Source organism: Anomaloglossus baeobatrachus, chromosome 3 (genome assembly GCF_048569485.1).
Source record: "Anomaloglossus baeobatrachus isolate aAnoBae1 chromosome 3, aAnoBae1.hap1, whole genome shotgun sequence".
NCBI classification, from domain to species: domain Eukaryota; kingdom Metazoa; phylum Chordata; class Amphibia; order Anura; family Aromobatidae; genus Anomaloglossus; species Anomaloglossus baeobatrachus.
The window spans coordinates 342,653,209-342,681,081 of NC_134355.1; the positions used below are offsets into that span (position 1 = coordinate 342,653,209).

The 27,873-nt window shown below is 40.6% G+C and overlaps 1 protein-coding gene across 2 annotated transcripts in view; it reads left to right on the forward strand.

Annotated features, from left to right (window-relative positions):
* Window positions 1-27,873, forward strand: part of ASCC3 (activating signal cointegrator 1 complex subunit 3) — an 812,216-nt gene that overhangs the window by 760,132 nt on the left and 24,211 nt on the right. For both annotated transcript variants that reach the window (XM_075340095.1, XM_075340096.1), the window contains exon 37: window positions 12,624-12,848. In XM_075340095.1, coding sequence (XP_075196210.1) covers window positions 12,624-12,848 — 225 coding nt within the window. The remainder of the gene's footprint in view (window positions 1-12,623; window positions 12,849-27,873) is intronic.

The window sequence follows — 27,873 nt, forward strand, 5'->3', positions numbered from 1 at the left end:
TCATTATGGTGTGTTTTTTACCTAGCAAAAGGAGTCCAAGAAACAGCAAATGGTAAACCATCAAGGTGTCATGGGTGCCCAAGGCTCAGTAATTAAATAGGGGAAGAAAATATTTTTTTTATTGAAAAAATATAATAAAAGGAAAAATGAATATTGTAGTAATTATCTCAGCTTTTTTTTTTCTTTTAAATAGATTTTTTTTGTTTTCAACAGTAAAAACCTTTAACATGGCAAAAAACTGCGGAGATTGCATTATATTATTTTATTGTAAAGTTAAAGACACTTATGCAAAAAACTTTTCATTATAAACTAAGACAAACCTGCGAGGAGAGCGATATCAATGAGATCATTATGATCCAGATGAAGAAATAATTAACCCTCAGCTTAACAACATAAAGTTGTAAAGAGGGAGCAAATGGGCAGAATGGTGGAAACAAAGGGAGGAGCAAGAGAGTTCGGGGTGAAGAGGAGTTTCTTTTCAATTTGAATATGTATGAAATTTAAGATGCATATTGAATTGACCTAAGTCGATTGTGATTGTGATTATTATTATTATAGCGCCATTTATTCCATGGCGCTTTACAAGGGAAAGAGGATATACGTACAACAATCATTAACAGTACAAAACAGACTCGTATAGGAGGAGAGAGGACCCTGCCCGCGAGGGCTCACAGTCTACAGGGAATGGATGATGGTACAATAGGTGAGGGCAGAGCTGGTTGCGCAGTGGTGTACTGGACTGAGGGCTATTGTAGGTTGTAGGCTTGTTGGAAGAGGTAGGTCTTGAATGTTCCTCTTGAAGCTTTCCATGGTAGGGGTGAGTCTGATATGCTGAAGTAGAGCGTTCCAGAGTATGAGGGAGGCACGGGAGAAATCTTGTACGCGATTGTGGGAAGAGGAGATAAGAGAGGAGTAGAGAAGGAGATCTTGTGAGGATCTGACGTTGCGTGCAGGTAGGTACCGGGAGACTAGGTCACAAATCTAGGGAGGAGACCGGTTGTGGATGGCTGTGTATGTCATGGTTAATGTTTTGAACTGGAGTCGGGTGATGGGAAGCCAGTGAAGGCATTGGCAGAGTGGCGCGGCTGGGGAATAGCGAGGGGAGAGGTGGATTAAGCGGGCCGCAGAGTTTAGGATAGATTGGAGGGGTGCAAGAGTGTTGGAAGGGAAGCCAGAGAGCAGGATTGTGATTATAAAGAGAAGTTGTTAAGTACACTGATGAGCAAAATGGTAACAGTTTTTTTGAAGTTTTAACTTTCAGACTCCATATCTCACCATACATTACAGCTTCAAAAGTGAGACTACCATTATTTTATAGACAATCATCTTGGCTATCTTACAGATATATTTGACTTGTAATTTTTATATTTTGCTAATATTTTGTGAATCCATCTTTGGCTTTCACTACCTGAATCCTTCTGGACATGCTCCTGATCAGATTTCAGCATGTCTTGGCTGAAATCTGATCGCAGGTCTCTTCCATACATTTCCAATGTTGGTTCATATTGGTTAACTCACTTCTCTATGTATACAGCTTTTTCTTCAACTCTATCCACAAGTGTTCAAATGGGTTGAGGTTTGGGGGCCAGTCCAGCACCTCCACTTCATTGTCATTGAACCATATGTTTGCCAATCTCAACATATGCTTTGAATAATTGCCCTGCTGGAACATTATGCCATCCTTTTCATACTACCAGTACTAGAGTGTACAAAGTAATTCGTCTTGTAACATACTCACATATAGCTCAGCATTGAGACCATCGATCCTGGTAAAGTATACAATGTCTTTGGCTGTGAAACCACCCTATATCATCAGGCTTCCTCCACCAAACTTGACAGTTCCTTCAATTTCTTGATCTGTTAGCCCATTTTCTCTTGTTTCTTCCAGACCAATTTGCACCCATCAGAGCCTAGTGTATTGAATTTCATCTCATCGCTTTAATTCACCTATATTCAATCATGTATTTTCCACGTTTTGTACTTTTTTGCAAACTCAAGCCAATGCTTCTTTATGATTATATTGAAGTCGAGGCTTCTTCACCTTTTTTTCAGGCCACCATTACAGACTTGTTTAACGTGTGTTGCATGATGTTTGCATTGGATATCTGTAATCTCACTAGTACAAAGTATACAAGCCACCTCCACTGCCATATTTGTTATGCCAGAAGTGATAGACTTTGTTATGACTGACTTGTTGACTCCAATATTTTACCTGGATGTCTACCTCTTGGCTTTTAAATGGATGGATAAACTTGATTTTGTATTTTTTTCAACTGTCATGGCACTAACATAATGCAGTTTGGCAATGTTTTTGGCCAAGAGACCACTATCAATGAGCTGGATGATGCTGTTTATTTTTTTGGGTAAATCTTCTTCATGGCTGCTCCTTGATTCAAACCAGTGACCTTTTGCTTGGGAATCAATCTACTAACACACTATTATGGAATGTAAAAATAGTTTGTAGTATACTGGAAGAGAAAGATTTTTCCACCACCAGGAAAACAATGACAATGCAGTGACATGACAGGAATCTGTATAACCTATCCTATGCTAAATAGTTGCAAGTCAGATTTATTTATGAGATAGCCAAGATGATTGTCTATAAAATGAAGGGTAGTTTCTCGTTCAAAGTTGTAGTGGATGGTGAGATATGGAGCCTTAAAGTCAAACGTTCAAACATTGTTACCCTTTTGCTTGTCAGTGTAATTGTCTTTGTTGTTAATACAGATACAATGTTTACAGTGCCTTGAGAAAGTATTCGTACACCATGAACTTTTTCACATTTTTTCATGTTACACCCAGAAACGTAAACGTGTTTCATTGGGTTTTTATGTGATATACCAACACTAAGTAGCAAGTATTTGTGAAGTGTAAAGGAAATGATACATGGTTTTCCAAATAATTTAAAATATAAATCTGACAATTGTGATGTGCATTTATATTCCGCCTCCTGTAGTCTGATACCTCAAAATAAAATACTGAGGGACCAATTGCCTCCAGAAGTCAACTAATTAGTAAATTAAGTCCACCTTTATCTAATTTATTCTAAGTATAACTACATCTGTTCTGTTAAAGCCTCAGATATTTGTTTGAGAATATTTGAGGTCAAACAGCATTATGAAAACCAAGGTGTCAGAAGATGGAATAGGATACTAGATTTGAACAACTGGCTACGACAGTGGTGCAGGCAGCAAGGATTTGGATTCTTGGACCATGGAGTGAATTACCTCTACGATGGACTTCTCGCAAGAGACGGGATACACCTCACAAAACCTGGGAAACACACGTTCGCCAGAAGGCTTGCCACACTCATCAGGAGGGCTTTAAACTAGAAGAAGAGGGGATGGGAGAAAAAACAGCAGACAAGAACATGCAACAGAAGGACAAACTAATCAAGGATACTAGATGCCGTAAAGAGGACCCAAGACAGGGTAATCAGAAGGAAGCTAAGAAAAGGGGAGCAAAACTTCTTTCCTGCATGCTGACCAATGCAAGAAGCCTGACCAATAAGATGGAGGAACTGGAGCTGGTAATGTATGAGGAGAAATACGACATAGTAGGAATAACTGAGACATGGTTAGATGATAGTTATGACTGGGCGGCTAACCTGCAAGGATATGAATTGTTTAGGAGGGATCGTAAAAAAAGGAAAGGGGGTGGAGTCTGTCTATATATAAAGTCCAGTTTAAAGCCCAGACTAAGAGAAGATATTCAAGAGGGAAATGAAGAGGTGGAGTCTCTATGGGTGGAGATACAAGGAGGGAAAACTAATAAAATCCTCATAGGGGTTTGTTATAAGCCACCAAATATAACAGAAACTACTGAAAATATATTATTGAAACAAATAGACAAAGCAGCAAATCAGAATGAGGTGATTATTATGGGGGACTTCAATAACCCCGATATAGACTGGGAAACTGAAACCTGCGTATCTCAGAAAGGAAACCGGTTTCTGTCAGTAACTAAGGATAATTATCTGTCCCAACTTGTGCCAGGCTCAACTAGAGGGGCAGCCCTTCTGGACTTAATTTTAAGCAACAGGCCAGATAGAATAACAGACGTACGAGTGGATGGGCACCTAGGGAATAGTGACCACAATATAATACAATTCCACTTGTCCTTTAGTAAGGTGCCTTGGAGGGGGGTTACAAAAACGCTGAATTTCAGCAAAGCAAAGTTTGATCAGCTTAGAGAAGACCTTCGCCAAATTGATTGGGACAATGTCCTCAAAAATGGGAGCACAGAAAATAAGTGGGACATTTTTAAATCGGTATTGAACACCCACTGCGGGCTAGCCATACCATACAGAAATAAAAGGGCTAGGAACAGGAGAAAACCAATGTGGCTAAATAAGGATGTAAAAGGGGCAATGAATAATAAGAAAAAGGCATTTAAAAAGCTAAAACAAGAAGGCAGCGAGGAAGCATTAAAAATATATAGAGAAAAAAATAAAATGTGTAAAAAACAAATATATTTAGCAAAAGTAGAAACTGAGAGACTCATTGCTAAGGAAAGCAAAGCAAATCCCAAACTATTCTTTAATTATATAAACAGAAAAAAGATTAAAATTGATGGTGTTGGCCCTTTAAAGAATAATGAGGGTAAAATCATAGAAAGCGATGTGGGAAAAGCAAATGTTTTAAATACTTTTTTCTCAACTGTGTTCACACAGGAAAAGCATATGCCAGGGGAAATGCAGAGTGATCATGTAAATGCCCCATTAAGTATGACCTGCCTAACCCAGGAAGAAGTGCAGAACCGACTTAGTAACATTAAAATTGACAAATCACCAGGCCCTGATGGCATTCACCCTCGGGTATTAAGGGAGTTAAGTAATGTGATAGACAGGCCTCTATTCCTTTTATTTAAAGACTCTATAGAAACTGGGTCTGTTCCACTGGATTGGCGGCTAGCAAATGTGGTACCAATATTCAAAAAAGGGTGCAAAAGGGAACCTGGAAACTATAGGCCGGTAAGCTTAACATCTGTTGTAGGTAAAATGTTTGAAGGGTTTTTAAGGGATACTATTATGGAATGTCTCAATGTTAATAACTGTTTAACTCCATATCAACATGGATTTATGAAGGATAGCTCCTGTCAAACTAACCTGATCAGCTTCTATGAGGATGTAAGCTCTCACATGGACCGAGGAGAATCATTGGATGTCATTTATCTCGACTTCGGTAAAGCATTTGACACTGTCCCACATAAAAGACTGCTAAGTAAAATGAGAAAGCTTGGGCTCGGGGAAAATGTGTGTAGATGGGTAGGTAGCTGGCTTAGTGGTAGAAAACAAAGAGTGGTTATTAATGGTGCATACTCAGATTGGGCCAGGGTTACTAGTGGGGTGCCACAGGGGTCTGTATTGGGCCCCCTACTATTTAATATATTTATTAATGATCTGGTGGATGGTTTACAGAGTAAAATATCAGTATTTGCAGATGATACAAAACTATGTAAGGTAGTTAACACAAAGGAGGACAGTTTGCAACTACAGATGGATTTGAGTAAATTGGAGAATTGGGCTGAAAAATGGCAAATGAGGTTTAACACAGATAAGTGTAAGGTTATGCACATGGGAAGGAGAAACAGATGCTATGATTACTTACTAAATGGGAAACTGCTGGGGAAATCAGACATGGAAAAAGACTTAGGCATCTTAGTGAATAAGAATCTAAATTGGAGTGCCCAGTGTCAGGCAGCAGCCACCAAAGCAAATAGGGTGATGGGATGCATTAGAAGAGGTCTGGGGGCACGAGATGAAAACATCATTCTCCCTCTGTACAAATCACTAGTCAGACCACACTTGGAGTATTGTGTGCAATTTTGGGCGCCGGTGCTGAAGAAAGACATTACTGAACTTGAAAGGGTTCAGAGGCGGGCTACTAAAATAATAAATGGAATGGGTGCATTACAATACACGGAAAGGTTATCAAAATTAGGTCTATTTACTCTAGAAAAGAGAAGACTTAGGGGAGACCTAATAAATATGTACAAATATATCAGAGGGCCATATAGAGATCTCTCCCATGATCTGTTTGTACCAAGGACTATGACAAGAACAAGGGGGCATTCTTTTCGATTGGAGGAAAGAAAATTCCTACATCAGCATAGAAGAGGGTTCTTCACGGTAAGAGCAGTGAGGCTCTGGAACTCTCTTCCTGAGGAAGTGGTGATGGCCAACTCACTGAATGAATTTAAGAGAGGAATGGATGCATTTCTTGTTAGCAAAAGTATAGAAGGTTATAAATAGCATAATCTTACAGGTAGATAGAAGAGCGACCTAGATTATTAGAGGAATGGGGGGGCTGCAATACCAAGACAGGTTATTAAACTTGGGGTTAGTTAGTTAGGAAAAACAAAGGCTTAGGGGGATCTAATCACAATGTATAAATATATGAGGGGACAGTACAGAGACCTTTCCAAAGATCTCTTTACACCTAGGCCTGCGACTGGAACAGGGGGCATCCGCTAAGTCTTGAGGAAAGAATGTTTAATCATAATCACAGATGAGGATTCTTTACTGTACGAGCAGTGAGACTATGGAGCTCTCTGCCGTATGATGTTGTAATGAGGGATTCACTAGTAAAATTTAAGCAGAGCCTGAACGCATTTCTTGAAAAATATAATATTACCAGTTATGTATATTAGATTTTATGACAGGGTGTTGATCCAGGGAACTAGTCTGATTGCCGTATGTGGAGTCAGGAAGGAATTTTTTTCCCCATTGGAGCTTATTTGACACATTGGGGGTTTTTTTGCCTTCCTCTGGATCAACATGTTAGGCTACAGGTTGAATTAGATAGACTTAGAGTCTCCCTTCAACCTTAAAAACTATGAAACTATGAACACATCAGACAGGTCAGGGATAAAGTTGTGGAGAAGAGTAAAGCAGACTTGGAGTATAAAAAAAATAGCTCAAGCTCAGAACATCTCACGGACCATTGTTTAATCCATCATCACAAATGTAAGCAGTATGGGACAACCACAACCTACCAAGACATCGAAGTACATCTAAACTGACATCCCAAGCAAGGAGAGTACTAGCTAGACAAGCAGCTAAGAGTCCCATAGCCACTTTGGAGGAGCTGCAGAGATCTACAGCTGATGTGGGTGAATCTGTAAACAGGACAACTATTAAGGTTCACTTACACTGGTGATGATTCTCTCATGCGAGAGAGTTAGATGCTCTGAGTATGAGCTGACTGTCAATCACTGTTCTCTGATGTTCTCTTCCATGCGAGAATCTGAGCGCAGGTGAGAAAAAGATGGAGAACTTAATTTATCCACCTTCTCCATTGTCTGTGTCATTGTATATTGAACTACACTTGGATGTCATAAACTTGCCATTAACTTGAATGGGTGCACAACTTCCGATATATAGAGGGTGAAATAGTTAATGAACACTCAACAATTTTCTAAATACATATATTTCTAAAGTGTGATTGACATGAATTTCTCACCAAATGCCGGTAACAACCTATCCAGTCCACACAGTCAAAGAAATCTAACCAAAGATATCCATAAATTAAGTTATGTTTGATAATGAGCAATGACAGAAAAACTGTATTGAACACACTTTCTGAAGTTTAATTACTACTTTGTACAAAACCCTTTGTTGATGTTGATAGCTTCAAGACACCTCTGTATGGCAAAACTACGTATCTGCATGCATTGCTCAGGTCTGATTATGATCCATTCTCTCATACAATCACTCTTCAAATCCTGAACGTTCCTTCGGATCCTTCTATGAACTCGGAGCTCTAATTCTTTCCATAAATGTTCTATTGGATTCAAGTCAGGTGATTGGCTGGGCCATTTTAGCAGGTTTATTTTCTATTTCTGAAACCTATTGAGAGTTTCCTTGACTGTGTGCTTATTAAGATCATTGTCTTGGTGAAATGTCCACCCTCATTTCTTCTTCATCATCCTGATAGATGGAAGCAGATTTTTATCATAAGTGTCTCTGTACATTTGTCCATTTATGCTTTCTTCAATTACATAAAGTTTGCCAGTGCCATATGAAAAATAGACCCACACCATGATCTTCCCACTTCCAAACTTTACTGTTGATATAGTGTTAAAGGCCTTCAAACATGGTGTGTATTGTAGCATCCAAAGAATTCAATTTTGGTCTCATCTGACTAGACTATATTCTTCCAGTTTTTCACAGGCTTGTCTAAATGTTGTTGAGCAAACTTTAAACACTAAATGCTTTTTGTTCAAAAATGGAATTTTTTATGGTAACTGTGCATACAAGCCATGGAGGTTGAGTGCATTACTTATTGTTTTCTTTGAAACAATTGTGCCTGCTAATTCCATGTTTTTCTGTAGTTCTCCTCAGGTGGCTCTTGGACAGCTCTTCTTTTCACTCCTCTGTCTAAAATTTTGCAAGATGTTTTTTCCACTTCCAGATTATGGAACCTTAAGTAGTTTAGAAATTATGTAACCAATGCCATCAGTATGTTTTGGAACAGGAAGGCAGTGAAGGTCTTGAGACAGCTCGCTGGTCTTACCCATCATAAGATGTTCCTTTTGTGGCACCTTGGTAGTGAAACACATTCTTATAGGCTGTCAGTTGAATCAGCTACTATTTTTCAATATGTGGCAGGATTACTTCCTAATTACTCATAGATTTCAGCTGGTGTCATGACTTTCCTTGCCTTTTTTCACCTCTTGCTGCATGTATTCAATACTTTTTCTCTGCTTTATTTCTCATTATTACAGTTAATTTATGGACATGTATGGTCTGATTTCTTTAGTTATGTGGATTGGATGGGTTGATACGGATATCTGATGAGAATTTTATGTCAATAGCATTTTTACAAATATATTTACTTAAAAATACTCATTTCTCCTGCTGTACCCTGACAATCACAGCATGCATCGATTTTTTTCCTTTCATGCCGAATCGGCACGAGAAAAAAAAAAAACACTGGTTGATACTGCCCAATAGTATAACATTTGAGCAAGTGCTATCCAATGAAACGTTGAATATATGCCAGTGTGGTCAAACCCTTTGCTTATATATACTCCATAAATCTGGTCTTTATAAAAGAGTGGCAAAAAAAAATACATTTTTGAAAGCTAACCATAAGAAGTCCTATTTGCAATTTGCAAAAAGTTATGTAGGGCACACAGCATGTGAAGAAGGTGCTCTGGTCAAATGAGACCAAAGTTGAACTTTTTGGGCTAAATGAAAAACGCTAAGTGTGGTGGAAAAACAACAATGTACATCACCCGGAAAACATCAAACATGGTGGTGGCAGCATCATGCTGGGGGGATGCTTTTCTTCAGCAGGACAGGGAAGCTCATCAGAGTTGATGGGAAGATTGATAAAGCTATATACAGGGTAATCCTCAAGGAAAATCTGTTAGAGGCTACAACAGACTTGAGACTGGGGTTGGTCAACCTCTTGGCAGGCCAACGATCCTAACCAAGCTGCCAGAGCTACAATTGAATGGTTGAGATCAAAGAATATTCATATGTTCACAGACACTGTTCACAGACGCTCTACAAACAATTTAGCTGGAGCTATTTTGCAAAGAAGAATAGACAAACATTTCAGCCTCCTACATGTGCAAAGCTAGTAGTGATATACCCCAAAGATTTGCTGCAGTAATTGCAGCAAAAGTTGAGCTGAATACAAAAACACCTCACAATTTTCAGATTTATATTTTAAAAAAATTAGAAACCAGGTATCATTTCCTTTACACTTCATGAATACATGCTACTTTGTGCTGCTATATCTCATAAAATAACAATCAAATACAATAAATACGATAAAATGTATATTTGTGTGGAACATAAAAATTGTGGAAAAGTTTACTGTGTGAATACTTTTCCAAGTCACTGTAACATATCTTGTAAATGCTGAATTATAAAATATAATATATGGAGAACATTTGGAGTATACACTACATGGTAAAGATGGTACAATATGTATAAGATTAGTAATGGCGGTGACAGACCCTTCACTGGGGGTCCAAATTTCCATTTGTGTCAATGAGTTAGATTTACTATATCTATTTTTCTGCCTGTCTGTATAAATTCAGGTAGTAATAGAGAAATGTGGGGAGCTCCCATCCAGTGCACAATGGAACACAAAATCAGCCATCTGGTCGTACAACTCAGTACCTCATTTAGTGAGCCTCCTGCTAGGTTCTAATGCCCAGGGGAGCGTTTAACATAAAGTGTGAGAATAACTGTTTACTACAGACAGAATAAAAGATGTGTTACCTCACGCACCACATTGTAACACCAGTGCTACGCTGATGCATTATTACATAACTTCATGCCATGCATATTGCTGGATGTTTTATACCATATTTACATCCAATCAATTGCTAATCACTTAATATACCCAATTAAATATTCTGCTTGGATTTTAATTTACCCAGCATTTAGAAGAATAACTGAAAAACATTGGTCTTGAGTTACGAAATTGTGTCAGTACTAGCGTTCTACCTATTGTGGATATTCCAGGGTGGTAGCATAGCTTTGAGCCTGGAGGTAGTAGTCAATACTGGGCCAAAGGCTACGGAACACAAAAGTCGTGCAGGGGCTCAAGATGTCAGGTGGCCCATTTCTACCTTTAAAGCAGATGGATATTGCACATTTTGTTGAGTTATTGGACTGAAAAGAGCCCATAGGAGCCCTTCTCTATCTGTGTCCGCCAATGCATAAATCTAAGTGCTCGGTTTTACTTGTGAATCTACGTGAATACACATGTAAAAGACAGGCTCTGATGATAATTACAGATGGCTTTACCACTTATCATTTAAATATATTCTGTGGGTTAAAGGGGTTGTTTGGTCTTAATCCACAGGTCAGAAGTCACTCGATCTGACTGGAGAAATAAGAATCCTCACATCGCTCACACTGTGTGCTGTGAGGATTTGTAGGCTTCAGAGCCGGGAATGGCGGTCACATGTCCGCGAGTATACGATATGCATACCCCCAGCCAACTTCCGACTAGAGGGGCACGGCCTTGCTCAATATGACTGCATTAAGCGAGACCTTGCCCATCTAGTCAGAATATGGCCAGTAGTATGCTTATCGTATACTCGCAGCCACATAATTGTCGATCCCAGCACTGAAACCAATGAATCCTCACAGTGCGAGCGATGGGAGCAGTCATAATTCTGCAGTCACATACAGTGACTCCAGACACATATATTTAGACTGGACAACCCCTTTAGCTAAGCGTTAGGTTATGTACACGTAGCATCTTATAGACGCTGACATACTTGCATTGGGGTCTGTGGAGCTGCACCTCATCTCTGCTGATCTGGCGATCATGGGTATGTGTCCTTGTTTATTTCTCTGACCTGCAATCCTTCTGGCTACTTCTATTGCACTAGGGGCGAACTCTCTCCCCTTTTCTTACTTCAGTCTAGCATAGTGCATGTGCATTGGGCACTTTTTGTACCATCTCTCTGCCCAGTATTTTTGCACTACGTTGCACCCCACTTGATTTATATGGTAACTATTGCAGTCGTAGAGCTATTTTCAGAGTTATCATTTTGTGACAAAGGTTCCCAGCCAGTACTTGATGTGCTTTTGCACATATTCAGCATAGGTGCGCAGCACCTCTCTTTTTGTATCCTCTCCAGCACTCTTTTTGAACCTTTTTAATCTGTGTGTTTTTTATACAACTGATTAATAAACTTTGTATACTGATTTGCATTAAGGTAGTGGTTATGACTCGTTTTCTTTTGGTCTTTTGATACTTGCATTGTATTATAATACAGAAAATACTTCAAGAAGATGTCTTTCAGAACATCTTTTTCGACAGTCACTTTTTTTAGCCATTGTATGCATTTCAAAGCTTCAAGTAGTTATAAAGTTACAAAAGATGGAATGTGCACATCGTCATTTTGACATTGCTGTGCATATGTTCATTATTTGAGGGGGGATAACGCATTTTTAGGCCGGTTCTAGGCAGATTATGTCTGAAAAAAGCTTTGTGTTTACATACCTTATAAGTTATGAGTCCTCAACCTGTGGTTTTGGAGCCACAGGTGGCTTGTGGGTCCGTTACGTGTGGCTTGTAGTTGTCTTCCAGCTTGTTGCATTAGCACCAGGTCTAGCAAACAGCTATGTAGAGCAAATCTCCAGATGGTGACTTATGCGATTAGCTCCGCATGGAAGAGCTGATCTGAATGGGGTAAGGTAGGAACCCCTGAAACTTGGTGTGTACTGTCTCACTGTGATTTCTGTGGAAAAGGTTTGGCTGCTATTATACCAGTAATGGGGCTCTGGCTGTGACTACTGTGAGGGTAACAGGAGTTGGATGTGGCTCTCAATCCTTTCTCAAAGCTGAATGTAGTTCTCAAGGTCAAGAAAAATGGAAACCTTTGTTATAAGTGGTTTTTCATTAGTTTGACATGGGTTATCAACATCAGATCAGTGGGGGCTGACACCCAGAACCCCTATTAATCAGCTAATATCTGATCTGGCAGCATTTGGATGTAAGCAATGTTCGGAGTGAAACACAACAGCTCTGCCCCAATGTATTGCAAATCAGCTCGTAATTGAATCATCCTGAAAAACTCCTGCAACTGTGAGTTCTCTATATTTTGAGTAAGGCATATATTTACCTGACTTTTTGTTTCTGTAGGATGCTGAAGAGTACACTGACCTCCCTGTCAGGCACAATGAAGACCAGATGAACAGCGAGCTAGCAAAACACCTTCCTATTGAAGTGAACCCACATTCCATGGACAGCGCACACACAAAAACACACCTGCTGCTGCAAGCCCATTTCAGTAGGGCAGCATTACCTTGTCCGGACTATGCCACTGACACCAAAACAGTCCTGGACCAAGCCATAAGAGTGTGTCAGGTAAGTTTTCTCCTCTTTTTGCACCTGCAGTTGCCTTAAAAAAAAAAAAAAAAAAAGTATTCACACTCACAAATGAGTTCTACTTAGCTTAGTGTTGGTATATGACATCAAATCCCAATAAAATACATTTAAGGTTATGAGTGTAATGTGGAAAAATTCATGGGGTAGGAATACTTTTTCAAACCACTGTAAAGTAAATAAGCGTTTTAAAGTAAATATATGTCTTTTGATTTCAAAGGGATATGCTATGCGCCGGATTATCAGATTGTCAAGCAAAGTTCTAGTGGTAGAAAAATTTTAGATCAGTGTCATAAAAATGTTTATCAAACTTAATGATTGTATGCGATAAACCCATGTTTTTGTTTTTATTCAGCATTGATTAGGAACTTTTGCTAATTCAGAATGGGTGATATCTATTCTCGTGTCACATTAAGGACGTAGCCACTCTGCCATATAACTCGGCCAAGGATTGCAGTGCTCGGACTGGCTGATGGCTCTCCTGACCCAAGCAGATATTTATATGCAGCTCTCATGCTCGGGTTAGGAGAGCCGCAAGCCAGTTCGAGCATTGCGATCCTCTGCCGAATTATATGGCTGTGTGACTACGCCCAAATAGAAATTACATAATATGGGGTACATCTGTTGTCTTAGTCTAGATATTTTTGTTAGATGCCTAGCAAAATTGGCAAATTTTGATTTTACTGTAAAAACAATTTAGCAGGTAAATTAGTTTTCATTGGAATATTGTAGTGCAAAATATCCTTTTCTGAAATTCAGGTGTGTTGGATTCATGCTTCACCTACTGTGTACAAACTTGTGTATATTTTTGTCTCTGTAGGGGGCTTTTCTCTTTTTTTTTTTTACTTTTTTTAGATCTACTTTGTGCACTAGATAATTGTAAATATTCCTATGTTGCCATGATGATAGAATTATCGGATGTAAATGATTAGGAAACAAGCCGATGTAAATAGCAGGTGTTGCGTTGGGCCATCACATTGTACTGGATTATATGACAGATATGTAACTAATATATATATAAAGTCTTATACAGAATACATTGCTCTCCGTTCATTAAACATGTGAATTCTGGGTGAACAATTTTCAGTCATTTAAACAACAAGCTTATTTTTGCATTACAGGAATTGTCTTGAGCCTATCGCGTCTGCCTGATCTCCAAGACCTTGTGTGGGACTATTGCAGAAGGAAGCGTTTGATGCCAGCTGGTATTAATAGGAGATATGCATGATACCTGCTGAGCATCAGATGGTTGCTTCAGCAACAATCCCACCTGGTGTTTAAAAGTGTCCTTTCTTGTTTATGTCAAATCGGATAGAAGAAAATGGCACAAGACAGAACCTTTAAGACCTGCAGGAATTTTATTAGAAGTTCTTTTTTTCTTTTTCTGCCATAGTAGCTGTATGTCGGGATTGTTGTTGTTGGGTAGTTTGTATTTTTCAATGACACCATTCATAACTCTGTAAAATACTTTTGAGGAGAGAATGAAAAAAAAGCCTCTATTAATTTATCTAAATCCTACCATTGTTTTCAGTGCAGCATCGATAACATTTTACTTTTCTTCTAAGGGTTAGTACAGTTATGTAAATATTAAATACAAGTATGTATAGCTTTTATGTTTGAAATGTCATTTATACTAAGCAGCCGGAGAAAATAAAGCAGATTCAGGAGCCTGCTATCAGACACAGCCAGACTCCCCATTAAGAATACAGAGATGGTTTATTACCATCTCTGCCTTCCTGAGCTCTGTATACACAATGATGAACAAACACTGTGTATACACTATAGGAAGTGCTATGAACACTTCCTCTTCTGAACAAAGTAATCATTTGTTTGCTGGGAGCCCAGAGGGAGTAGTAGCTGCTGAGTAGAGATGAGCGGAACCATGGAAGTTCAGGTTTTGCAGATTCAGCCGGACTTTAGCTAAAGTTCGGTTTGGGACCTGGACTTCACATGAACCCCATGGAAAGTCACTGATTGGGCAGTTCAGCTCTTAGCCCACATACAACCAGGAATAAACAGAACATTTCTGGGGAAGGGAGGACAGGATTGTTTTTTTTTTTTTCTTCAAACACTGCAAGCAGCTCTAACAGGGCCAAGCACCGAGATAGTAATGATATGTAAAGCATCCAAACTCGAACACTGATTTTTTTGTAAAATCCATGTTCGGTACGAACACCGAACTTTACTATTCACTTGTCTCTACTGCTGAGTCCTAGTAGGCCTAGATTAGCTGTGCTGTGCAAAGAAGCTGAATTTTACCTATTAGAGTATGTACACATAATGTCCTTTTTTGAATGAGTACACCAGAATGAACGTACAGTTAGGTCCAGAAATATTTGGACAGTGACACAAGTTTTGTTATTTTAGCTGTTTACAAAAACATGTTCAGAAATACAATTATATATATAATATGGGCTGAAAGTGCACACTCCCAGCTGCAATATGAGAGTTTTCACATCCAAATCGGAGAAAGGGTTTAGGAATCATAGCTCTGTAATGCATAACCTCCTCTTTTTCAAGGGACCAAAAGTAATTGGACAAGGGACTCTAAGGGCTGCAATTAACTCTGAAGGCGTCTCCCTCGTTAACCTGTAATCAATGAAGTAGTTAAAAGGTCTGGGGTTGATTACAGGTGTGTGGTTTTGCATTTGGAAGCTGTTGCTGTGACCAGACAACATGCGGTCTAAGGAACTCTCAATTGAGGTGAAGCAGAACATCCTGAGGCTGAAAAAAAAGAAAAAATCCATCAGAGAGATAGCAGACATGCTTGGAGTAGCAAAATCAACAGTCGGGTACATTCTGAGAAAAAAGGAATTGACTGGTGAGCTTGGGAACTCAAAAAGGCCTGGGCGTCCACGGATGACAACAGTGGTGGATGATCGCCGCATACTTTCTTTGGTGAAGAAGAACCCGTTCACAACATCAACTGAAGTCCAGAACACTCTCAGTGAAGTAGGTGTATCTGTCTCTAAGTCAACAGTAAAGAGAAGACTCCATGAAAGTAAATACAAAGGGTTCACATCTAGATGCAAACCATTCATCAATTCCAAAAATAGACAGGCCAGAGTTAAATTTGCTGAAAAACACCTCATGAAGCCAGCTCAGTTCTGGAAAAGTATTCTATGGACAGATGAGACAAAGATCAACCTGTACCAGAATGATGGGAAGAAAAAAGTTTGGAGAAGAAAGGGAACGGCACATGATCCAAGGCACACCACATCCTCTGTAAAACATGGTGGAGGCAACGTGATGGCATGGGCATGCATGGCTTTCAATGGCACTGGGTCACTTGTGTTTATTGATGACATAACAGCTGACAAGAGTAGCCGGATGAATTCTGAAGTGTACCGGGATATACTTTCAGCCCAGATTCAGCCAAATGCCGCAAAGTTGATCGGACAGCGCTTCATAGTACAGATGGACAATGACCCCAAGCATACAGCCAAAGCTACCCAGGAGTTCATGAGTGCAAAAAAGTGGAAACTTCTGCAATGGCCAAGTCAATCACCAGATCTTAACCCAATTGAGCATGCATTTCACTTGCTCAAATCCAGACTTAAGACGGAAAGACCCACAAACAAGCAAGACCTGAAGGCTGCGGCTGTAAAGGCCTGGCAAAGCATTAAGAAGGAGGAAACCCAGCGTTTGGTGATGTCCATGGGTTCCAGACTTAAGGCAGTGATTGCCTCCAAAGGATTCGCAACAAAATTTTGAAAATAAAAATATTTTGTTTGGGTTTGGTTTATTTGTCCAATTACTTTTGACCTCCTAAAATGTGGAGTGTTTGTAAAGAAATGTGTACAATTCCTACAATTTCTATCAGATATTTTTGTTCAAACCTTCAAATTAAACGTTACAATCTGCACTTGAATTCTGTTGTCGAGGTTTCATTTCAAATCCAATGTGGTGGCATGCAGAGCCCAACTCGCGAAAATTGTGTCACTGTCCAAATATTTCTGGACCTAACTGTATGTATTTATTTTTAAAAACGACTTGCTGTGCATATGTTAGCAAACAGTTCTCAGCAAACAACTGGAAAGAAAAATAAAAGCTTCAGGAAAATGCTAGGTTTCTTGAAGTGTCCTGATCCTGAGACTCTTAGTGGGTTAACACACATCTAAAAGATGTCATGTGCACAAACCTTGACTGAGGCCAATATACCAGCTCCACATCTTTGTATCACAGATTATGCTCAGATAGCACTACCTGGCCTGACTGTCGGGTATTCTGACCTGAGCGGACTGCATGTATATCATATGCATATATGATACTGTGTTTTTTTCACTGGATCTTTTAGTACATTTACCTGTCCAAGCAAAGAAGTGATTTCATGAAAACTCTTGCTTTCGGTGAATCTAACGGCGCTGGATCTTAGAGTTCAGCTCATGAAAAATAGGAGCAAAAATCAAAGTATTACTTTTATATTCTTATTCAGTATATTACACTTTTACTCTGATTGTTCTGATTTTCACTTACAAATACTCAACGTGTGTGCGTTCAATTCGTCATTTGCAGGTTTTTAAAGTCACATTTCTTTTTTGCCTTATTAGTGCCAAATTAATCAAAATGGTGCATGTGATTCATGAATTTGACTCAAAGTCAAAAATGGTCTTCCTGTCTTGAATTGCATTTTCCAACTTTTTTAGCGTAATCAAACAAATATCAGGTGGGATTGGAGTGACATTTTTAAAAAGTCGCAATTGATGAATTAGGCGAAAACATCTAGAATCACTAAACACCGTCTAATGTGTTTGAGGACTTTCTACTATCCCCTAAAAATGATGTTGAGGAAGGATGGATTGGCACACTGGATATCCATGGAGCTAGATGATTCTGGTAGCGTCTCTCATAACTAAATTTACCTTAAACAAAACAGAATTCATTATCTTTCCTCCTCCTTACTCAACCCCCCCACTTGACCTATCCATCAATGTCAATGGCTGCTCACTTTCCCCAGTGCCACATGCTCGCTGCCTGGGAGTAACTCTAAACTCCGATCTGTCTTTCAAACCACACATCCAAGCCCTCTCCACCTCCTGCCACCTCCAACTCAAAAATATTTTCCGGATCCGTACATTCCTTTCTTAAGAAGCTGCAAAAACCCTAGTGCATGCCCTTATTATCTCCCGCCTGGATTATTGCAACCTCCTCCTCTGTGGCCTCCTTTCTAATAGTCTCGCACCCCTACAATCTATTTTAAACTATGCTGCCCGACTGATCCACCTGTCCCCCCCCTACTCCCCGACCTCTCCTCTCTGCCAATCCCTTCACTGGCTTCCCATTGCCCAATGACTCCAGCTCAAAACCCTAACCATGACCTACAAAACCATCCACAACCTATCTCCTCTCTACATCTGTGACCTAGTCTCCCGGTACTTACCTGCACGTAACCTTTGATCCTCGCAAGATCACCTTATCTACTTCCCTCTCATCTCCTCTTCCCACCATCGGATCCAAGATTTCTCGCGTGCCTCCCCCATACTCTGGAATGCTCTGCCACAACACATCAGACTCTCTCCTACCTTGACAAGCTTCAAAAGGAACCTGAAGACCCACCTCTTCCGACAAGTCTAAACCTGCCGTAACCCTCAGTCTGATACAGCACCGCACGACCAGCTCTACCCTCACCTACTGTATCCTCACCCATCCCTCAAAAGACTGTGAGCCTTCGCTGGCAGGGACCTCTGTCCTCCTCTACCTGTCTGTGCCTTGTATTGTTTATGATTATTGTGCCTGTCCCTACTTGTATACCCCTTTCACATGTAAATCGCCATGGAATAAATGGCGCTATAATAATTATTATTATTATTATTATTATTAATAATAATAATAATAATTGGGGCAGAAAATCTACAACATTAAAAACTCACCAAACACTCATCATGGAAACATAGCCTAAAGGCCCTGTCACACACACAGATAAATCTGCGGCAGATCTGTGGTTGCAGTGAAATTGTGGACAATCAGTGCCAGGTTTGTGGCTGTGTACAAATGGAACAATATGTCCATGATTTCACTGCAACCACAGATCTGCCAAAGATTTATCTGTGTGTGTGACAGGGCCTTTACAGCAAAAGGGGGAATTGCATGAAAAAATGCATCGAGATCACAATAATCAGAGCAGATGGTTATATATGGGAACATGAATTTAATCAATCTTTTTCTACTAAAACTTAAAACTTGAAATATATTAGTAACTTAGAATCTATGGTACCAGACTGACTAGAGAACGTATCACGCATCACAGGTGAGATTGCTCATGTATTCTGCTGTGTGGTCTTCCACAGAACTGCATGTACACAGCCATTTGTTTGTCCCTATTTGTTTTTTACTCCACAGAATGACTTGTGCATTTACAGCTGTAAGACTTTGGACAGTCAATTTACCAAGCTATAGACTGAACCTTTGTGATGTTTTTATAGATGGACTCTGGATGAAGAGTGCCTATACTCCCAGAGAAAATGCCCCAAACTTTCACAATCCTTATAGACAGGAGAACAGGCAGCCCACCACAATGATGTATCGTGGCTATATCAATAATAAATGTCCATCTCATGACAAAAGCACACGTGTAGAGGCACAAGCTATGGAAATAGTTGTTAAACGTATATAATTTATCTGAGCGCTCCATTCAATACCTGCTTGAAGCAATTTGCTTATTAGTTACGGTTGGTGAACAGAGGTTACATTTTTGTGAAGTTAAGGCTATAGTAAATCTCTGCTCTCACCCCTCCGCTGACCGATGGGTGAACTCAGAGCAACAAGGGGAAGTGAGCAGCCAGCAGTTTACTATAGTGCCGCTCCGCTCTAGGAAAGCAAGGAGCATTATTTTATTTCTCTGACGACAAGCCACCATTGCGGCACTGCCAGTGTCAGCAGAGGAATAAACGGATTTGTAAAATGCCCATAAATTGTGTATACTTTAAAGCCTTTTGACTAAACTGCATTAAGATGCACATCCAAGTGGAGGAGGCATGAAAGCAGCAAGTCATCGCCACCCACCTTTTTGTTGTATGGGAGTGGATAACATGATTAGTGCTTAACCCATTTGGTGTGATCATTTCACTTAAGCATTAGCTGGGAAATGTTAATCACAACTTTAATTCATCCCGCATTAGCATTTTGATTAACTCGGCACTGGCTGGTATACTTGAAGCTCTTACAGCCCCACATAGCGCCTGGAAATGACTTTTTCATTAATTAAGTTTGTTAGACGGCAGCTGATCTTAGGAACAACTGTTGCACGGGAAATTATTATAGAAACACATATTGTGTTATATAGTGGGAGATGTAGATTTTCACTTCTAGAGGACGTTATCGACAGATGTCCGAAATTGGCTACGCTGTAATTATAGCCTACACGTCTTGTTGCACTGAGATAAATTTATTCATTTTCTCATTGTTTAATGTTGCCTATATTTCATCTATTGGCAGGATCGGCCAACAGTCTAATGTGTATTGGGGCCTTTTTGTCAGCACAGGAGTAGGACTGGTACATTGGATTTCCAGTGGCCGATCCTTCTGTTCACCAGAAAATAAGCCGCCACCAAATCATCGTGGTAATGGCTCTTTCATAGAGAAGACAGTGTATGCGGGAGTCCAGAGAGACAGTAGTCAGCTGAAAGATTGTTCATATGTGAGCTATCCGATCTGCATGGCAGCCATGGGACACCTGCACATTCTGTGGGTTTCATTCATATATGTCTGTAGAAACACTAAAGAGAAATGAATGCCTATAGTGATCCCATGTTTTCATGTAGGAGCCATTTTGGATTCTAGAATAATCAGTTGTGACTCAGAATAGAAAACATCAGCGTAAATATTTTGGCCACGTACACACGTTGAGTTTTTGGTGAGTTTTTTGCCTCCGTATTTATAAGCCAAAAACAGGAGTAGAACAATCAGAGGAAAAGTATAATAGAAACATGGGCACCACTTCTGCATTTATTACCCACTCCTGGTTTTGGCTACAAATACTGAGGTAAAAAACTCACCAAATACTCAATATGTGCACATGGCCCTACTCTTCCTGCTGGACTGATGTACAAGGTGCAAAAAAATGACATTAGGCTTGACACAACTAACATTCAGTTTACAAATTTATTGGGGTACCTCACCTACCATGTGTCTATTATACAGTAATTCTGTTGTTTTATGTGGCAATGGGGGCTGTGTGTTTCCCAGTGCACCAGTGACCGGGTGTGACCGCTGCCTCTGCAGCCCTGATTTTTATACTGTGAGTAACCTAGGAATGGATTCCCAATGCACCAGTGAGCAGGTGTGACCGCTGTCTCTGCAGCTCTGATTTCTATACTGTGAGTAACCTGGGAATGGATTCCCAATGCACCAGTGAGCAGGTGTGACCGCTGTCTCTGCAGCTCTGATTTCTATACTGTGAGTAACCTGGGAATGGATTCCCAATGCACCAGTGAGCAGGTGTGACCGCTGTCTCTGCAGCTCTGATTTCTATACTGTGAGTAACCTGGGAATGAATTCCCAATGCACCAGTGAGCAGGTGTGACCGCTGTCTCTGCAGCTCTGATTTCTATACTGTGAGTAACCTGGGAATGAATTCCCAATGCACCAGTGAGCAGGTGTGACCGCTGCCTCTGCAGCCCTGATTTTTATACTGGGAGTAACCTGGGAATGGATTCCCAATGCACCAGTGAGCAGGTGTGACCGCTGTCTCTGCAGCCCTGATTTTTATACTGTGAGTAACCTGGGAATTTATTCCCAGTGCACCAGTGAGCAGGTGTGACCGCTGTCTCTGCAGCTCTGATTTCTATACTGTGTTAACCTGGGAATGGATTCCCAATGCACCAGTGAGCAGGTGTGACCGCTGCCTCTGCAGCCCTGATTTCTATAATGTGAGTAACCTGGGAATGGATTCCCAATGCACCAGTGAGCAGGTGTGACCGCTGTCTCTGCAGCTCTGATTTCTATACTGTGTTAACCTGGGAATGGATTCCCAATGCACCAGTGAGCAGGTGTGACTGCTGCCTCTGCAGCCCTGATTTCTATAATGTGAGTAACCTGGGAATGGATTCCCAATGCACCAGTGAGCAGGTGTGACCGCTGCCTCTGCAGCCCTGATTTCTATAATGTGAGTAACCTGGGAATGGATTCCCAATGCACCAGTGAGCAGGTGTGACCGCTGTCTCTGCAGCCCTGATTTCTATACTGTGAGTAACCTGGGAATGGATTCCCAATGCACCAGTGAGCAGGTGTGACCGCTGTCTCTGCAGCCCTGATTTTTATACTGTGAGTAACCTGGGAATGGATTCCCAATGCACCAGTGAGCAGGTGTGACCGCTGCCTCTGCAGCCCTGATTTCTATAATGTGAGTAACCTGGGAATGGATTCCCAATGCACCAGTGAGCAGGTGTGACCGCTGCCTCTGCAGCCCTGATTTTTATACTGGGAGTAACCTGGGAATGGATTCCCAATGCACCAGTGAGCAGGTGTGACCGCGGTCTCTGCAGCTCTGATTTCTATACTGTGAGTAACCTGGGAATGGATTCCCAATGCACTAGTGAGCAGGTGTGACCGCTGCCTTTGCAGCCCTGATTTCTATAATGTGAGTAACCTGGGAATGGATTCCCAATGCACCAGTGAGCAGGTGTGACCGCTGTCTCTGCAGCCCTGATTTCTATAATGTGAGTAACCTGGGAATGGATTCCCAATGCACCAGTGAGCAGGTGTGACCGCTGTCTCTGCAGCTCTGATTTCTATAATGTGTTAACCTGGGAATGGATTCCCAATGCACCAGTGAGCAGGTGTGACCGCTGTCTCTGCAGCTCTGATTTCTATACTGTGTTAACCTGGGAATGGATTCCCAATGCACCAGTGAGCAGGTGTGACCGCTGCCTCTGCAGCTCTGATTTCTATACTGTGAGTAACCTGGGAATGGATTCCCAATGCACCAGTGAGCAGGTGTGACCGCTGCCTCTGCAGCTCTGATTTCTATACTGTGTTAACTTGGGAATGGATTCCCAATGTACCAGTGACCGGGTGTGACCGCTGTCTCTGCAGCTCTGATTACTCTACTGTGATTAGCCTGTGGATGGATTCCCAATGCACCAGTGACCAGGTGTGACCGCTACTTGTGCAGCTCTGATTTCTATACTGTGATCAGCCCGTGGATGGATTCCCAATGCACCAATGACTGGTTGTGACCGCTACCTATTCAGTCATGATTTCTATACTGTGATTAGCCCGTGGATGGATTCCCAATGCACCAGTGACCAGGTGTGATTGCTAGCTCTGCAGCCATGATTTTTATACTGTGATTAGCCCGTGGATAGATTTTTGTCTACTGTATTTAGAAAGTGTTAAATACTATCTAACAGGGGCATTTGAAGTGACTGCTATCTGTTTATGTTGATGCTTTGTAAAGAAAGTCAATAACAACCAAGTAGAATAATTTTTCATGCTGTTTTCTTTCCATGGTGCTCTGTACAAGAACAAGTTATCTACAGATGTAGCCAAGTTTAAGTTGACATATAATGTACTACCTTGATAACTTGACCTAGAAGGTTATGTAAGATAATGTAATGCCATTGATGCCTATGCCATTGATCAGTGTCAGGTTACACTGCTTTGCACCATAATATCAGTGCTGTGTTATATGTAAAGTTAAGCTTGGCTACATCTGTACATTTGAGCTGAACAATTTGTATGTCATAGGCTTGAGCATAGTATCCATTAAATATAGTACTGGTCTTCAGTGAATTACCACAGCGGTTCAATGTAAACAGCACAGAATTATTTAGTTTTTTCTTTTATTTAAAGAAAGTTCTTACTTGACTGAGAGACACCATTTCTGATGGAGAATCTGCAACCTCCCCCCGCCCTCACACTTCATAGGAAGAACATCAAATAATTCCCCCACACCGTGGGGCTACATAAAGTCTTGCCATTTGATATTTGGTAACAGATCATATCTAAGCTTAGACTAGCTTGAATGGAATAAGTGTTAAATTCTGCTTTGAATACAATATGTACAGATTAGTGTTCTCAACAGCAAGAAGGCTTGTTATCAGTGGCGTAACTAAAATTTAGACCTGGGCCCCCCTCCGGACGTTGGTCAGTAGAGTTCTAAGTCATATATATATATGTATGTATATATATATATATATATATATATATATATATACATACATCCAGTGCATACACACACACTAGGCTGGGATATATATATATATATATATATATATATATATATACACACACACACCAGGATAGGCCCACACCCTGGGGGACAAATATATGTCACAATAGGGCCCAGTCTGGGAGACAGATATACATATATATATATATATATAATTTGGCTCCCAGACTGGGCCCTATTGTGACATATATTTGTCCCCCAGGGTGTGGGCCTATCCTAATACAGTATATATATTTATCCCAGCCTAGTGTGTGTGTATGCAGCGGATGTATATGTCCCCCAGGCTGGCCCCTACGCTGCTGTGTATGTATATGTATATATATATATATATATATATGCCCCCCCATACTGCATTGAACAAATAAAGCCTTCAAACTCACCTGCTTCAGGGTTCTCCTGGTGGCCCCAGCAGCGACGGATGAGAGCAGTCTCATCGCGCACGCAAGATATCAAAGTCCCGGCGCTTTGCCGTGACGTCACCACGCTGGGACTCTGATGTCCTGCGCGTGCGCTCCTGCAGCAGTGCAGGGAAATCATATTTCCCAGCACTACCGCAGAGGTTAACTACATCGGCGCGCTGTATGCGCCGATATAGTTAACAGCGTAGCTCCGGTTGAACGTCCTCTGAGCACGCCCTCCCTCCCCCGGTAACTGCGCTACTGTTTGAAAGTAAAGTAACAGCTGAGAGGAGACGGCTGTTTCTCTGAACGGCGGGCGCCGGCCGCGGGCCCCAAACCTGCCTAGTCGCAGTGGCGACCGCTGCGACCGCGGTCGTTACGCCCCTGCTTGTTATACTGTACAGTTATCCCAAATCTCTGTGTGATAGATCTTCAGTCTTCTCATCCTTTAATGAAATGGCAACTAAGTGGTGAGTGCATGGATTGAAGATATGGCTACGTCTCATTGTCTCTTTATGAAGCAATCCTAGCCTGGCTATCTGCCCCACTGGGCAGATGCCAACTGGGCTGCTGAGACACTGAGCCACCTGGACCGTTTATGTATAGTTCGGTTACACTGCTTTGGCCTCCAAGTCTTGTGTCGGGAATCTTTTAATAATTCTATTTTCTCTATTTCCTATAACACCTAATGTTCAGAAAAAATTCAGATCTATCAATATATAACAATAATTGACCCAGTCTGTAAACACCGTAAACGTAAAAAATTCAAGAACACCAAGATGTTTGGGGGTCTTTACAATACCACGAAAAATGCTGTAACAAGCAATCAAAACATCATATTTCTCCCAAAATTGTAGCAATAAAAATGTTGCCTTGCCTGAAAAAAATGAGCCATCACACAGCTCCATCGACTGAAAAATGAAAATATTACAGGTCTCATAAAATGGCTACACAAAAAGTCACTATTTTAGCACAGCCCTTTAGTTGCTGCAAAATTGTGCGACTCTTCAAAGCATTTTATGCCAGAATATTGACGTAAAAACTTTAAAGAATCTGGTCCTTTGTGTCTATAAATGTTCACAAGTGCATGTGGATTTACCATATATGATTCCTGTGGATGGTCAGATGCTGTGGTTGGCCATCCCCCCTATTAAGGGATTGCTTGTCATCCTTAGGATTCACACCTTTTTTCACGACGATACGGCATGAGAATAAAATCTTTGCATGCTGCGATTGGCAGCGTATCTCAGTCGCACCATTGTGCTTCATTCAAATCTATGTGTGTAAAACATCACAATGCACTCAGATGACATCCGAGTGCAGTGTGACATACACTGCCGATGGAGAAATTTAGTCCTCTGTCATTTCCACACCTCTGCTCTTGTTCTCACGTGTAAGAGAATCAAATAACACTATTCTTATTCTGACATAATAATAAGAGTTTCTTTGGAGTGTTATTAAAATAAAGTAACTGCACTCCAACACAAGATGTAACCTGCAGATGTGACACACTTGTGACACTTGTTGAGTTAGATATTTTGCCTGGATGTCCACCTCTTGGCTCTCGAATGGATTGAAGGACTTTATTTCATATTCTTCCAACTGTCATAGCACTTGCATGATGCAGTTTGACAATTATCTTGGCTTGGAGACCACTATTTATGTGCTGGATCATGTCATGCTGTATCTTTTTTCTTGAAAATCTTGTTCATGGCAGCTCCTCGATTCAAACCAGTGATCTTTCGCTTGGAAATCAAGCTACAAGTGATTTGGTGGACTATGACAGATTCTTTGGACTAAAGTGAAGCTGTAATAAACGAGGGAAAGTTTAGTGGAGTGTCAATTGAAATAAATTATTTTTTTGTGTCTTTTTTTTATATTACTGGTTAAATACTTGGGGGGTGTCTGATAGACACCTCTCCATTACGAACACCAGGGCTTGATGTCAGCTGACACTACACAGCTGACATGAACCCCAGAAACCATTATCTTGATTGCAACAGTTGGGAAGAGAAAAGTGAAAGCGTTAGAATTGGCACATCTCATGTGATGCAACACTTCTGGGGTGGCTGCGGGCTGGTATTTTTAGACTGGGAAGGGCCCAACAACCATGGACCTTCCCAGCCTGATAATATCAGCTCTTAGCTGTCTGCTTTACCTTTGTTGGTTATCAAAAATGTGAGAGACCACATGTAGATTTTTTTTCAATTTTTTTTTATTTATTTGGTTAATAGCTGTAAAATTTATTTAGCTATCCATCTATCTATTAGCTATCTATCATTTATCTCTCAATCTATCTTTGCACATCTTTAACACAAAAACATTAATTTCTGTGTCATGCTTTTTTCCCTGTATGTGTCAAACAGACAGTACACGGATGGCCACATGGATGGTCAAAACGGAACGTGCCACACTTGTGTTTTCTAAATGGACATGTGAAGGGGGCCTTAGACAGCCATTCATCTGACTGTCCACCATGTTAATACTGCATCTACCCTACAATGATCACTGCAGGGAACTGCCTGGCTAGCCAAATCAATGGTAGCTGATGGTTGCATTTCACAGGGTTTAACTCCATGAACGGTTCATTTAATGTTGGTGCATTCAGATTTTTGATTTTATGGTTTGGGTATAAATGGCCACAGTAATCCCTGCAGAAGAAACCTCGCTCAGCCATTTGTCATAAGCAGTCTTACTGTTGAAAAGTGAAATCTTGCAAATCTCCCCTGATATACAAAGTTTATAGTCCCCAAACTAGCAGCAGTTCTTTAAAGGAAAATGATGTTCTGGTCATGCCCTCCAGCTATACAAGGGAAACTAAATGCAGTCAAATTGCTGATGGAAACCTGATGTAATTTTAAACACTTGACTCTCAGGTTATAAAATAACTTGGAAGATGAATTGCACAAACATATTAATAATTAACCTCATTAATGAAAAGCAAAATATCACTTGTAAGTTAGATAAACACATACATGCAGCACGAAGCATCGAACTGCGAAGGTGTGAGTAATAAATGCTAATGTGCAGAGCCAAACATGTCCAAAAGCAATAAATACAGCCGATTACTACAGATGCTGCTGCCAAAGATTAATGTTATGAAGTGACCCCCAAAGACATTTCATATCTAGAGTGGAGCCGTAAAGAAACAGGCCACAAAGGTGGTAGCGTATTAACACAAAAGGCCTGAAAGTATGCTCAAACATAATAGTCGTGTTGTATACACAAAATACTACCTTTTATTAAAAAAAACTTGTAGCCATTGTAAAATCCTAAGGGACTACTGTGCATTCACTATAATAATTAAAGGGGTTGGCCACTTTATCTTTACAGATGTGTTGTGGACATGATTTTGTTGTCTTACTAATATATATGTATTAAAGTTTCTCCTCCTGCACTCACAGCTTTTTTTCAAAGATTGCTGTACGCTCCTGTCCTC